The following is a 13,941-nucleotide window of genomic DNA, read 5'->3' on the forward strand; positions in this document are numbered from 1 at the left end:
TTTTCTAATCAAATTTGATCTTTTTATTGTTGTTTTTTAATTTATACAGTGAGTCTTCCAATCAAATGATAGGCATTTTACCAGCAAAGAACGTGACATAATTTAAGGCTCTGCCTCAGCTGTCCTTTAAAGCAAAACTTCCTCTCGCATGTGGTTGACAGGCTATGTTGATTCTTGTTTTGTAGGTATAACCTTCCAYCTCAGTTTGTAAAGCCAGCAAGCAGCTTTTGACCTGTTTTCCCTTCTTTGTTGGAGGTAGGCGTTACAGTAACATGATATAGCAACTGCATTTTTAAAAACAAAATCCAAGGTCAGATGGCTGTCACCCAAGGTCAGAAAAAGAGATTCAAATGGTGCTTGACCACCAAGGAAGAAAATCTAAGGGTTAAATGTTCAAGTTACACAAACTTTGGCAGAAGGGATTTTATTGTTCTCACACTGTTTTCGCACAGAGCCCCAATATTTCTGTGAGAACATAACTTGTATCTTTCAGGCAGAACATGTTACTAATTTTTTTTGCTAGAGAATCAGTGATTTGGTAGTTTCAGCCGCCCAATTTGGCAGTTTGTCTTCAATTTGCCTCATTTCTTAGTCTTCAGATTGAACTCTAGCCCACGCAGTGAAGTCACTACAACAAGAAACACAAAACAATTTCCCAAGTCCCTCTCCAGGTAGACAGAGAAGAAACTCTTTGCAGGAAAGCTGCCAAGAAACCAGCAACATCAGCAAACTGGAAGAGGCACAGCTGATTTTCATACTCCAGGTTACTAAGTTAATCCTTTGGCGCTGGCAGCGCAAGCTATAAGAAAGGAGGCTAAAAAACCAAGTGTCAGGCTCATGATAAATTGAAGCAAGTTCCTACAGGCGCTGTTCTATCAGAATACAGCTAGCATGGAGCCTAAAATGAGTTATACTGGCCTGGGGAGAGGTAGGGCAAGACATGATGATTCAATGTTTTTCTTCAGACACAGCCCCCATAGCTAAGCTGACACAGTATGAAGCCTACTCTCCTCTCTGATGAATTGTCCCCAGCAAAAAGAAGAGCTTGCCCAAGGCTAGACAATCTGTCCCGTTAAATGATGAACAATCTGTTGACTAGAGACAGAACAAATAGATTAAAACTCTCTTGCTATAGAATGAGGTGATTGAAAGAAGATATGGGAGAGGTCTATYAAATTGATTTCCTTATTTCTCACAGGACAGGAAGGGAAAAACTGGTGATGTAGGCAAGCCATGAGTTTAAAGAAAAGTTAGTGTTCTGAGCACACAGTACAGACTGAAATTGTGAATTTGTTGCCACAGGGCAATGTGACTGCCTATGGCCAAAAGAAATCAGACCGATTCAAAGAAAATGGGACACAACAGCCTAGCTGCTTCACCTTAACCAACGACTTCCAAACGCTGTAAGAGCAGGATGAAAGGAATCTCTCTTGGCTTTTTCTGAAGCATTCTCTGCTGCTTTCTACTGGAGCTTATATCTCAGGGAACTTAGCTAGCAAGATACAGCAACCTAGAATGAGAGCTTCTATGTTAAGTCTACCTAACTTCACTTTTGGCCAAAAATAAGGCAATACCAATTCTTCAGGATGAAGAACACAAGAACCTGTTGCCTATTCAAGCAAATATTTACAAAAATAACAATCCCATCACTGCTGCACAAAGTTAGGAATTATTCCAAATACCTAATAACTATGAAGCATTGATGAGTGGTTTGCATTACTTGCAAAGTCTAGCATCTCAGGAATGTGGGAACATAGAGAACACAAGATAAGAAAGATAGAGTTAAAAAGATAAGGTCAGGGAAAGTAACATGTCTTGAAAGTACCAGCCAAGAGACCAAAAAATTACAGACTAACAAGTATTTAACTATCTGCCATGAAGAGCATATCTCTCACCTCAAATAATGATCAGTTTATGCATGATAGCTGCTATTTGCAATTTTAAGCTAGTTAATATAACTACAAATAATGCACAAATGAGTGTGAGTAAGTGCAAAGTGTCCAAAATGCAATTTGTAGACCACAGAGCCTTTGCAAAGTGTGATAGAGCTGATTTCTTCTAATTTTCAGGGAGAAAATCATTGTAAAATCCAGCTAACATATATGTATTTTTTTCTGTCTGGCAGGAGGCACAAAGGTATTCTGTGGGAAGATTGTCCATATACCCATGATAGACGGCCATCCAAGGTAGAGTGAAAGTTGTAGAACCCAGGGTTATTTTCTACTTTTTACCTGAAGCTGGCCTGAGTTTTCTAGACTACATKACAAATTTCTATTATATCACCAGCAAAGGTTAGCATGTTATTTAAAAATGCATATTGATAGGCTCTTCAGCAAACTGTCAGTATCTAGTCTGTAAACAAATTGGTGCTCTCAAAAGCTACAAAAATGCATTTGCTTAGTTAAAGCTCAGGAAACACATGTCTGAAGGAACATGAAGGAAGTAATATCTTTCTAACAGATCCTGACCTGTAACTACATATTTTCAGGGTATTGTAAGAAGCTGCCCTTACAAAGCCAAATACTGACCTTTTAATCTCCCTCAACTTCCCAGGAGAAAAAAGAGCTTCTCTCCGCTTTAATAATGGTAAAGCCTGTCACTCTCCTTTCCAAAAGGAACAAGCACAGCAAAACATACAAGCAAAAATTCACCACTCCGTATGGGCTTCTTGTATTGGAATTCTCTGTTCTTTTAATCCCTCTGCAAGCAAATACCTCACAAAAAGCAAATATAAGGAGCTGTTTTGGCAGCGCCTGGTTTTCACTTACATATGCTGCGAAGCATTGGGATAGAGCTCGGAAAACTGTGGCGCAGAATCCTCTGGGCCGTGGGGAGCAGCATGGCTGATGACCATCATTATGGGCCTATGGGGATATATCCTCTTAGACGTTCTGAAGTAATTAATGCTCTCGTTAGTGATTAGGTCTGTGAAGTAGTCCTGTAACATACATTTAACACAAAGCAAAAGTTACAAAGCGCATGATTAATTAGATCACATAACTATCATGTTATTACGTTATTTTCAAGTCCTCATTAAAGCCTAGACCAGGAAGTAAAAGCAAACCATCAAAGGGACATACAAGCCTAAAGAGCACAGAGGAGACTGGGCAGTAATTACTTTCTTAAGTAGACAAGATCACATAAAATGAAAAGACATTTTGTAAAATATAGCAGATTGTATTAAATAAATACAATTGCCATATTTCACACTATAATATTAAGCAGCAGTTGAAATGATGGATTGTACTGACACAATATCCCTCTTAAATTTCATTGATAAAACACTTTCATCAAGTAATGCCTCCTAAGTGCAAGAAATAATTCACTCTTAGGATAGCTTTCCATTCACATTTCCACTAATTCTGTGGGTTTTTTTGCTCCAGTAATATTCTTATTTTTAGATAAAGTGGGTGAAATCTACAATCAATGTATTACAGAAATCTTTACTGGAGAAATGGCAAACACAAATACAGGGAGCAGTCAAATTCCTGCAGGCTCTGCTCTTTTAATGGGACAACTTTAAACAGGGCAGCTGCTGAGATTAAGGTTGTGACTTGCTAATAAACCAGCTTAACCCACAGCCAAGGTGGCAAATGGAAGCCTATGAGGGGAAGGGAGGAAATAGAACTCAGGAAAAAAAAAAAAAAGATGAAAACTTAAATTAAACCACCTGCCACCTCTAAGCATTCACTGTTGGCCTGGAGGTCTGCTGTGAGCTTCATTGAGAAAGCGCTGAGACGATGTTTGCAATTTCAAGCACTTCGAGGCATGACTAATCACATGTTGTGGATCCACGGCCTTGAACAGCTGCACAAGCAGAGCCTGAGGGACAAGGTCTGCGTGGCGCGGCGGTGCGGGGACCAGCCGGCCAGCTGTGACCTTCTCGCTCCCCCGGCCCTCGTCCGTGCTGCCCCTGGAGCAAGCGCCGTGGCCTGGCTGTTCAAACCTCCGCGACGATGCGGAAGAGGCAGCGAGCGGCCCTTGGGGCTGCAGAAGCAGTTTTGGTCGCAAGGCATTAGGGTTCTGATAATTTCGGGTTTTGTGGCCTGGAGGACTGCTCTCTCAAAGCATCCGTTTCACTCGTATTTCCCTGTTTACTCTTACTCCATAGGCAGGATGGGTAAGGAATGTATAACTAACCAATATGCTTTCTTTTCTCTCTCTCTCTCTTTTTTTTTTTTTTAACTCTGTATAAATATGTAGTCAGTACCGTGCAGCATCGTGTAATTTCTATGGGTGGGGAAATCAGAAACAGGCACTGTGAGCTTCCAATAAAATCTCATTACATGGGTCAGAAACCACAGCTGCAACATCTGTATCATCTTCTGTGAGCTGCATTCTGACAAAATTCCAGATTGCTTTTTGCAGGCTGGAAAGCCTCGATCTRTGTTTCTGAGAAACTTCATGGCAGTGGGCAGGTCACCTTGGCATACTTTCCAAATTTTGTCAGGAGCACAAACACGCTCTGAAGTTTTCCAACAGCCATATTCTTGCACTTATCTATTCTCATAGTCATATCCGGAGTCTTACACCACAGACACACATTTTTTTTGCACTGTATAATGGAAAACAGCATTAACAAACTAAGATTTCTTGTGCGGGTAATAACTGACAACACTCAGCTAACATCCAGTAGCACAAGGCACCCAGTTATTYTCAAGGAAGGCTTTTATTTATTATTTGCTTCTTCCATGGAAGCAACAGTTTCCAGTTAGAGAGAAAGAAGAAAGAGCAGACCACAMTGAAGAACCCTTGGAAAATTATTTGTATCCCACGGTTAAAATTCTCACACAGAAGTCGACCTGAAAAGCCCTGAAGAGAAAATGACATCTCTATTTCTTGGTTGAGGCTGGCTAATTAATTAATTATCTGGTTAATCAATTATCTGAACGTGATTTTCATACAGATGAATGACGTAGCATTTATGTGTCTAGAAAAATACCTTTGCATAATCAAATCCATGCTTCTCTTTGTTACCATTGCGAGAAATGGTGTAATTATAGAAGCGGGAGTTCTTCACTAATCCAACCCACTCTCTCCACCCAGGAGGGATGTAGCTGCCATTGTATTCATTGAGGTACTTCCCAAAAAAAGCTGCAAAGATAAAAAAAAAAAAAAAAAAGAACACACACAGACATGAGGCTTTGCAATTGGAATTCTTTTAGTTTAAGTAAAAAGCATGTGTGAATGGAGGTAAAATTATATGTTAAGAATGCGTTGGAGTTGCTTTATCAAGAAAATTCTTTTTATGCCTATTAACATAGGTGATTTCCAGAGTTATTATTAGAATTGAAAGCCTTCAGTTTACATAATCTGCAGTTTTTGGAGACAAATGGTCACACAAGGTTTTTCATGGTTTCTCCTTAACAATGGAATAAAACTCAACCTCCAGAGGAAACCTCCAAGGAATATCTGTTGTCGTTTTAGGCAAATCTCATGATATTTCAAAGCTTGGCCTCTGACTTTTGGAAATTTGGGYTTGGCAACATGGCTACATTTCCTGGTTTGATAACCAGCCTGGGAACTCTGTATGTCCATCCTGCTGGGCCTCATTTGGGAAGATAAGGAGGGAATCCCTGCCCTGCTCCATTACCACAGCTTCTCTAAGGCAAAGCTAAAGAAAAAATCAAAGACTTGAGGGTAAAACACCTCTCTTTGGTTTAAAAAATAAGTGGATTTTTTGGCTATCTCTGGCTGACAAATCAGATCCCATTCAGACTGAAATTTTCAGTATTGGCCACCAGGCCTAAGAGTGTCTGCAGGTACTCCTGCTACCTCTCCTGGAAGGAAGTAGAAAGAGATGTATCTAACCCCACACTGCAGAAAGCCGTGGATTACTCATGCCGGAGTCACACAGACACCAAAGCYGTCCAGCTGGCGGCAGATGGGCGGATTAGCGCTGCAAACGCAGCTGTAGAGCTTCTAGAGCCAGCTGGGCTGGAGAAGCTGTTTAGTTGCTTATGTGTAGCTTTGGCCTCGGTAATAAAGTCAGTCTGGATGTCTCAGGGCTGCATTTCCACTTCTTGGATACTGGGAAATGTGGTGATAAAACACCTGCCCAGGTCTGCAACTTGGGTTATTGGGGTGTTCTTAAATCTGGCTCAGATGCAGTAATGCTGGAGATTTGGGTGTCTGAGTTCTGTTTGATTTTTTTGAGGAGGAGTTACAAGCCCCTGGAAAGTCACCAGTACCAGTTTTTGTGACCTATGTCCCAAGCAGTCAGAACAAAGCATTGCCGGTATTGGCAAAGTAAGACACTGTAGGAGAGGAGCAAGTAGCAGAGAGATCCCTCCGCAGGGATAAGCATCCCTGCCAAGCACTCCCCGGACCACCCGCTTCTCCTGCATCGCCCTCCCCTGCCTTTGTCAGCGCTCCCTGCATCCCAGGCGACCTCCCAGTCTCAGCTGCTCTCCAGGACCCACGTCAAACAACCTTACTTGCTTCCGACTCGGAAATGAAGTCACTTTGGAAAACCTCACATTTGACCCAGACACATACTGTCTAACCAAAAAAGAACATTTGTGGAAGGGCTTAAATACTTTGGATCTGACTGATGTGGGTATGGGGAACTCCTTCCTGGGAAAACTGGTGGAAAAACCAAAATGTTCATAGTTTGAACTTGCTTGAGGCAACATAAATATGGTGCAATCCATCCATCTAACTGCAAAGTGTCACTACCCAGAGGTTACAGTCATATATAATGTTACTTTCCTTTACCACGTAGAATGTAATTTATAAACAAGTCCTACAGACACTAGGCAAGACTTTCAGCTCTTCCTTCCGCATTCACTAAGAAAGAAACTTGGTTCCTCTCCTCTTTTTCCTGATGCCAAGTGGAAGTCAATGAGCTTGAGATGAAGAAGGTGACCATGGGGAGGGACCATATGCCCAGCATGGCTGCCTTATGGAGAGGAAACTCACCTCTGGTGAGAGAAATCTCACCTCTGTAAGGCAGCCAAAGCATGTGAAACTCTCAGAGTATCAGATGTGCAAGAAAAGTATAAGGGTAAAGGCTGAAATACTGTGGTAACAGAAGCTGTAGAACGGAAAGGCAGGAAAGGCAGAAGAAGTCAGTGAGGTATGGGAAARCAATATGGCCAAGAAAGCATAGCTGAGTCGAGCAAATACAGGGCTGTCCTTCCGTTGTGGGGAAGATCTGACRTCAGGTCTGCTGAAGGCCACCCCAGGTCCACCAGTAACTACTGTGTGACCTTGGGGAACCTCCATTTGCTCCTGTAAAGGATTCAAGTGCCAACATGCCACCGCCAATGATCACAGAATCGCAAGCTCTAAAATAGAAGTTATGGCGATTTATCACGTAAATTGGTTTGATAGCCCCACCTATAATTAGATTGACTAATGCTGAGACCTGAAGTCTGCCATTTATAGATTTGCCAAACTTACAGCATTAGTGATGATACTTTCCATGATGAGTATGTGACTCAGGCTGAATTTTGCACTATGGAACATTTTAGCCAAACGGTTCAGCAATTTCCAAGAAAAGGGCTAGGGAAAAATAAATGGATTTGCCCATTTAAAAAATCATTGGCAAGCTTCTCCATAAGAAGCCCTAGTGTCTCTGGGTTTTGATGCAGTGCCTCTGTAAATAACAGAGGTGGCTGTGTAAATCCACCCCAAAATGGCCAAGCTATAAACCTCAGAAAAACTGCAGTACACAGATGCTCAGGAAAGACTTGCTAAGCTTTTCAGTTTAATGCCACCATAGGGTGTTATTTTATGGGCCTGACAAAGTCCTTACAATTTCGATTTTGGCAATAAAATAAAGAGCAATCAGTCTCTCTGTATGCTGCTCCTCTGCTGATATTCTGGCATTACCTGAGAGAAAACTTGCAGAATAAAACACAGAGATGAAAAGACCTGGAGCGTAGGGACAGAAAGAGATAAACTAAATTTAAAAAGAGGAAAGGGARGCTTGGAGTTGGTGGGGGCCAATTCATTCTGGAATTTCCTTGCTGTAGATTACCCAATTTTGCAACTTTAATAATGTTTTCTTAGCTCCCCCTTACTCCCATATTTTGGTGCATTATTAGAATTTGGATTGACAGCCTGAACCATTCACCTTTGTGCTGGCAATGATTTAGTGTTTTATCATCAATATAATCTCAGAACTGTCAAGTTTTAAGCAGCTCCTTGAGTGACGTTTTGCAGAAATAGATGTTTCACCCTGTTGTGGATTGAAATCATTCCCATGTCAAAGGTACAGTAACTCCCCAATTCCTCAGAGAGGCTGTAGTAGCYTTGATAGTGGGTCATGTTTGCAAGATTGCTTTAATGAAAGGTGGTTTRTTGGTCAAAAGCTCAGGTGGATGATAGAAATAAACATAGGAAGGGAAAAGCCAGGCTTTTACTAAAACAGAGGACTTTACCGTAGCTTTTTCTGAGCGTTGGGTGTGGGATGGGGCAAGGGAATCAGAGCTGGAGCATAGTGCCAGCATTTGCTTCCTCACCCTCTGTGTGAGGACAAGTGCTAGAGTCAAAAGAAAGCACAGTAGTGCCCACAGGGTAAAATTCCAGTCAGCAAGTCAGCACTGTGTGTCTTCTATATGTTTTTTACTAGCCAAAGGATTGTAAATAATTAAAGTAATATGGTATATGTCACAGAACTGCCCAGGAACTGACACCATAACGTGCAAATGTTTTCCCTGGACCCTCACGTACTTGGCTCATAGAGTCAACCCACATCCTCAACTTGGCTTTGGCTTGATGCTTGCTGAATTGCCCACGTATCAGCACTGTTTGAGTGAGATATAGCCCCTGGCAGGATGCAAGTGACTTTAGAAGCCACTTGTACTGAGCAGTTACGGGGTTTAGGAAGCCATTTCTGTTCGTAATTAATAAAACAGAGATTATGATTCAATGGGTAAAAGACTAATTAAAAAGCTATGCCATTTCACAGGACATCTTTTCATTATTGTGTGTAATGGCCCCCACAGGGATAACAGGAAAGATAAATGCCGAATTTTGCATTTTAATAAGACAGTTTTTATCTGCATTCTGGCACTTTTGCTAACCGTTCCCAGGACGCATTGTTATTTTTTAATCACATGTAGAGTAGCTTAGCATATCAAGCTAATTGCAGCCTGTGTATGTTCAATTAAGTTTATGCAAACAACAACACATGGCACAGTGAACAGCTACACAGACTATCTATGTGTCAAAGGAATGGCTGCAGAATATACATGTCTGGTATCCCATTTAAATAGATTCCTTAATACAGGTTGTTCTTTTCCCTTTAGCAATTAGCTAATGAGTCCTGGACTGGGCTGAGAGAACCAGGGAGCTGCACATGGTGCAAAACAAGGAGAATTTAACCCAGAGTACCCATGGGGTTTGAAGGCAGGATTTCTGTAACTTAATGTGATTCAACTTCTTGCCATTTGCAGCACAATTTCCCCAGCATATACCATGAACATTTATGACAAAGTTTTACTGTGTTACACAGTAGAATAGGTCCCTTACACTCTGCATTGCTTGATCAGCATACAGGTGAAGTGTGCTGCATCCACTGGAGGGACATCTCTACATCGCTATGGGTCAAAGGATCTTTATTATATTCTATACCCTAGTTGTTTTTTGAAGCTTATGGGAATGTTTCTGATTTAAAACAAACCCAAACCTTTAAAAAGGCAGGCTGCAATGAGGTTTAGTCACTGTGACCCAGACAAGAGCTTTAAGTAGACAGCCCACTTCCTCTAACAAAATCAGGAAACCATTTACAGGAGTTGCAAAGCACTGTTTATATGACATTTCAGTGCTGACACACAGTGATTCAGTGCTTTTGGGGACAGAGCCTAACAAAACTGCAGCTCTAGGATTATTCCAGTAAATTTCGCCTTGCTTTCTTCCCATTATGCAAGCGATAGATTCAAAACTGGGAAGTTTGATTTTTCCCTTCTGTCGAAAGATTACCAAGCATTAGAGTATCACTTCATTAAACTGCAAATAGCCACTTTAGTATTCCAGCACTCCCTAGGAAATTAAATAAGCACTGTCTCAGAAATATATCGAGGAAACTGAGGCACCCAGAGATTAACCTTCAACTAGCGAAAATCACACAGGAAATCTATGGCATTGCCAAGAATAGTATTCAGAATAGTATTCAGATTTCTTAGTTCCCAGTTTTGTAACTTAACCACAGCAGAAAACCTCAGGTTTTCTGCGTTTTTTTTTTTTTCTTCTGCAGCTTTGTGGGTCTTTCCCAGTTGCTGTCAGTGTTACCATTGTAACCAAAAAGAGCATTAAAGATTTTATAACTCAGCAGTTGCAAAAGGCATTAGCCTATAACTTGATACACCAATCATTAGCCTGGGTGATGCCTTTAACAAAGCTTGTATTATGGGCCAGGCTGGTAGCACTTTCCATTATTGRTGTTGTCTGACACTTCTCGTTATAAGACTCTGTTTTCAGTTGCTTATAACTTTCTYATACTTGAACTGAAATTTTCCACAGTGGATGTCTGCCTTAGGCAAAATTTTTTTGAAACTTCTTAGCTCTCACAGTAGCCATCCTTGAAAGCCATAGTAATGGAAAAGAATTACATTTAGCATCTGAAAAAAATTATGTGAGCTTTTATTTGAAAGTGCTCCCATGCTTTGCAATGAGAGCATGAACTCTGTCAAAGACATGATGAACTCTTTGTCTAGGAGGTGTCTTTTACTATGCTTGTGAAAACCCATCCAAATTTTGCTCAGTTTTGAAAAAAAAAACAGAAAAAAAATGTATTTTGCATGTGCTGGAGACCTGGGCACACAGGGCTCTTGATTCCCTTTTGCTACCAATCCCTTCACCCCATCTGTGTGTGCATTAGTCAATGGCAATGTGGAGGGGACGAGGTGGATATGGGCAAGTAGTGGGGAGACTGACAGGGATTCCGCAAGAGGAGAGAAGGGATGAAAGCAGCATTGGCCTGGGCACACCGAGTGGGAAATGTTCACCAAGGATTGGGTTGACAGAGTACAGGAAGGGGGAAAAAGGTGATAGAGCAGTCGAGGGGATGGGCAAAACAGATCTGCTGGGCTGGTTGGGAAAGGAGTTTGCTGATGTCAACCAGCGGGAACAGGATGTGGCTGTTAGGATGGAGCAGCTGTGGGCGGCGAAGGAGGGTGGGAATGGCTCAATGGCAGACAGGCAGACAGACAGACAGACAGACTGGGGATGAGKCTCGTAGCAGTGGTGGAGACATGGTCCTGCAGGGTGAGAAAACAGAGGAGTAGAGCACTCCTCCTGATGGTGTAGCATGAAAGGAACCAGGCGTGCAGAAGAAAAGACACTATAGGGCAGTGATATGGACAGGACAGTGCCTTGAAGGGTTCTCAGCCTCCTAAGTACCTTCCTTTCAGCAAACAGCTGCAAATAGCTCTGATAAACTCCTTCTTACATGTGATAGCAATATATTATTGATAAATAATTGAGTTTTCTGGTTGACTACTGAGAAAGTAGTAGAGTTTTATAGAGGAGGTCTGTGACCCCATCCTGGCTGCTGACCTTGCTGTGGATGGATGCTAATGCTATGCCAATTTGACAGAATGGACCTACGCTCCTCTTCTTAATTTAGGAAATTTCACTCCTATGAAAGTGGTTTGTGGTCATGTAGTGAAGCACAATCATTAGACCATAAGAAGAAGAAAGAAGAAATAATTTCACAGGCAATGATCTACCCAAATTTTCTTAAATGGGCTGCTTGTATGTGTAGCCTTAGTCATATTTCTTATTTTAGTGTAAGTTTTTTTGTGTGTATTTAAAAGCACAGATTTCTGCTTTAAGCATAAGTAGACAAACATGCTGTGGTTTTTGATGAGGTTCTGGATAGAATCCAAAAAAAAGTTTAACTTAAATGATACCATAGAACTAGAAAATCCCTTTCTTACTCCTTTCCGGCCTTTTCCCTCTTTCATATTTCAATTTTTCTGGGCAATTCATATATTTGAATGTATTCAGCATATTTCATTCTTACTTATAAGTTTCTCAGTTTGCCTGAAAGTGAAATTTTACTATGAAAGATGAGATGTACACATATATCTTGTAATTATTTAAATTTTTTATAAGTTAAATTTTTTGGTGCCCCTCTTTCAGATCAATAAAGAACTTGAAAGCCTGGGGTTCTCTGTTTTTTTTTTTTACTTTAGAAATCTTCCCAAAAACAGGGCTCATTCCTCGCCTGCTCATTCCCACCCCTATATCATATTCTGCCACCATCTCAGTTTTACAAAGGAGTGTGAGGCAGACTACAAATCAGGTCACTGAAACGATCCAGAATAAAAATAGTGTGCTGGCAGYGATTTTTACTGCAAGGCTGTGAACAGGAAACACTGCAGGCTTTGCCTCTGAGGAAATGTATTGTCGAACCACACCTTCGAAAGGGGGACATTTTGCACCCTTTATGAAAGATTAGCTGGTCCAAATATCAAAAAGCAATGATGCACAATTTATAGACCCCTTCCCCAAAAGCCTGTCTATCAGTCTCTTGCCTCTTGCTATCTTGTCGTATTATTGGTTCTCTGTTCATTGAGATAAGAAAATAGCCAGAATTGACAGATGCTAACTGGTATGCATCAGAAGCCAACATGACCGGTTATTAGCTACATGTCCAGCAAGCGACCAGCTTTGTGCATCACCATGCAGAAGTCTGTGAATGACGTCAAAACGTGTCATATGGTGACATCTAGATGTCCAGTCTCTTCTTGCATTTGAGTTTTGCAAAAACTGGTATTTATATATTAATATCCATTTTGTTCAACATTGCTATTTTTGACATTTCTGCCCCATGAAAGCCTGAGAATGAGATCAGCTTTGCAAGAATGTTATTCTAACTGATTGATCCTTTACAGCAAGGAATAAAATATTGTGAAATATGCCTTCTAGAAGAACAATAATAAAAAAAAATCTAAGCAAGCAAGTATTGGACTAATTTGGAGATCTTTGTTCTTTCAAGCAGCATTCTGTAATGGAGAATCTGGTCCTAACTTTGTCACGTCCTGCAAGTCTGCCAATGGCTGCTGAGACACAGCAGACTCCTGCTCTCTCCTCCATGGGTTCCMTGCCTGTAAGGGGCTAAAAGAGTGAGTATTAGAAGGTAATTGTTTCATGAAGTAGCATTAAGCAGTGAGATGCATGTGCATGTTAAGTCAGGGTTAGAATTTTAGACTTACATTCCTGGTCATGTATGCAAAGGGATAAAACCCAATCTGGTAAGAATGTAAAATACTATAGTATAGGAAGTGTAATGCACTACTGAACAAAAAAAGTAATCATTACATTTATGTTTGCTGTATACTGACTGTACTCCTGCTGTGACTGTTTTCTAAAATATTAAAAATTGACTCAGTTACTGCTCAGTTATTAATATGTAGCACAACTCTCCTTTCCTATGAGGGAAGCCAAGGTTCATGTAGTTCAGTCCTGGATATTTCATTTATATTTGTGTAGCTGAGTGTCAGTGGGAACTGACACTGCAAAAGGGCAGATCTGAGAGGAAAGACTAAATATTGGAGGGCTAGGACAGAAAGCAGAAGATAAAAAAAAAAGTTACAGTGCTAACGGCAATATTGGAAGAACAGCAAATAACTAACCAAAACATTGGAAAGTGTTAAGCAAATGTCCGAACTCCTGTATCTAATGAATATGAATAAAAGATTCAAATATAAGTTGCTGAAGGGAATGTCTATAGACATTAGAAACCACAAAGCAAAAAAAGAAATCTCAGGTTTTTCTCATATTTTCCACAAAATTTGGAAGTAATTATAGATTGTCCCCATCCCCTCTCAACGTGAGCCTATGTAATGAAAACAAATGTCTAATTTTTCTGAAGATCTCCAGGGTGGGTTTCTCTCTTCTCTTCTCTTCTCTTCTCTTCTCTTCTCTTCTCTTCTCTTCTCTTCTCTTCTCTTCTCTTCTCTTCTCTTCTCTTCTCTTCTCTTCTCT

The 13,941-nt window shown here is 40.8% G+C and overlaps 1 protein-coding gene across 1 annotated transcript in view; it reads right to left on the reverse strand.

Moving 5' to 3' along the window:
- Positions 1–13,941, reverse strand: part of SULF1 (sulfatase 1) — a 62,150-nt gene that overhangs the window by 38,542 nt on the left and 9,667 nt on the right. Inside the window, exons 4-5 of the mRNA XM_026035590.1 lie at positions 4,943–5,094; positions 2,769–2,938 (exon numbers count right to left, since the gene is read on the reverse strand). Coding sequence (XP_025891375.1) covers positions 2,769–2,938; positions 4,943–5,094 — 322 coding nt within the window. The remainder of the gene's footprint in view (positions 1–2,768; positions 2,939–4,942; positions 5,095–13,941) is intronic.

Source organism: Nothoprocta perdicaria, unplaced genomic scaffold (assembly GCF_003342845.1).
Source record: "Nothoprocta perdicaria isolate Ctin4 unplaced genomic scaffold, notPer1 scaffold_162, whole genome shotgun sequence".
Classification (NCBI taxonomy): Eukaryota; Metazoa; Chordata; class Aves; order Tinamiformes; family Tinamidae; genus Nothoprocta; species Nothoprocta perdicaria.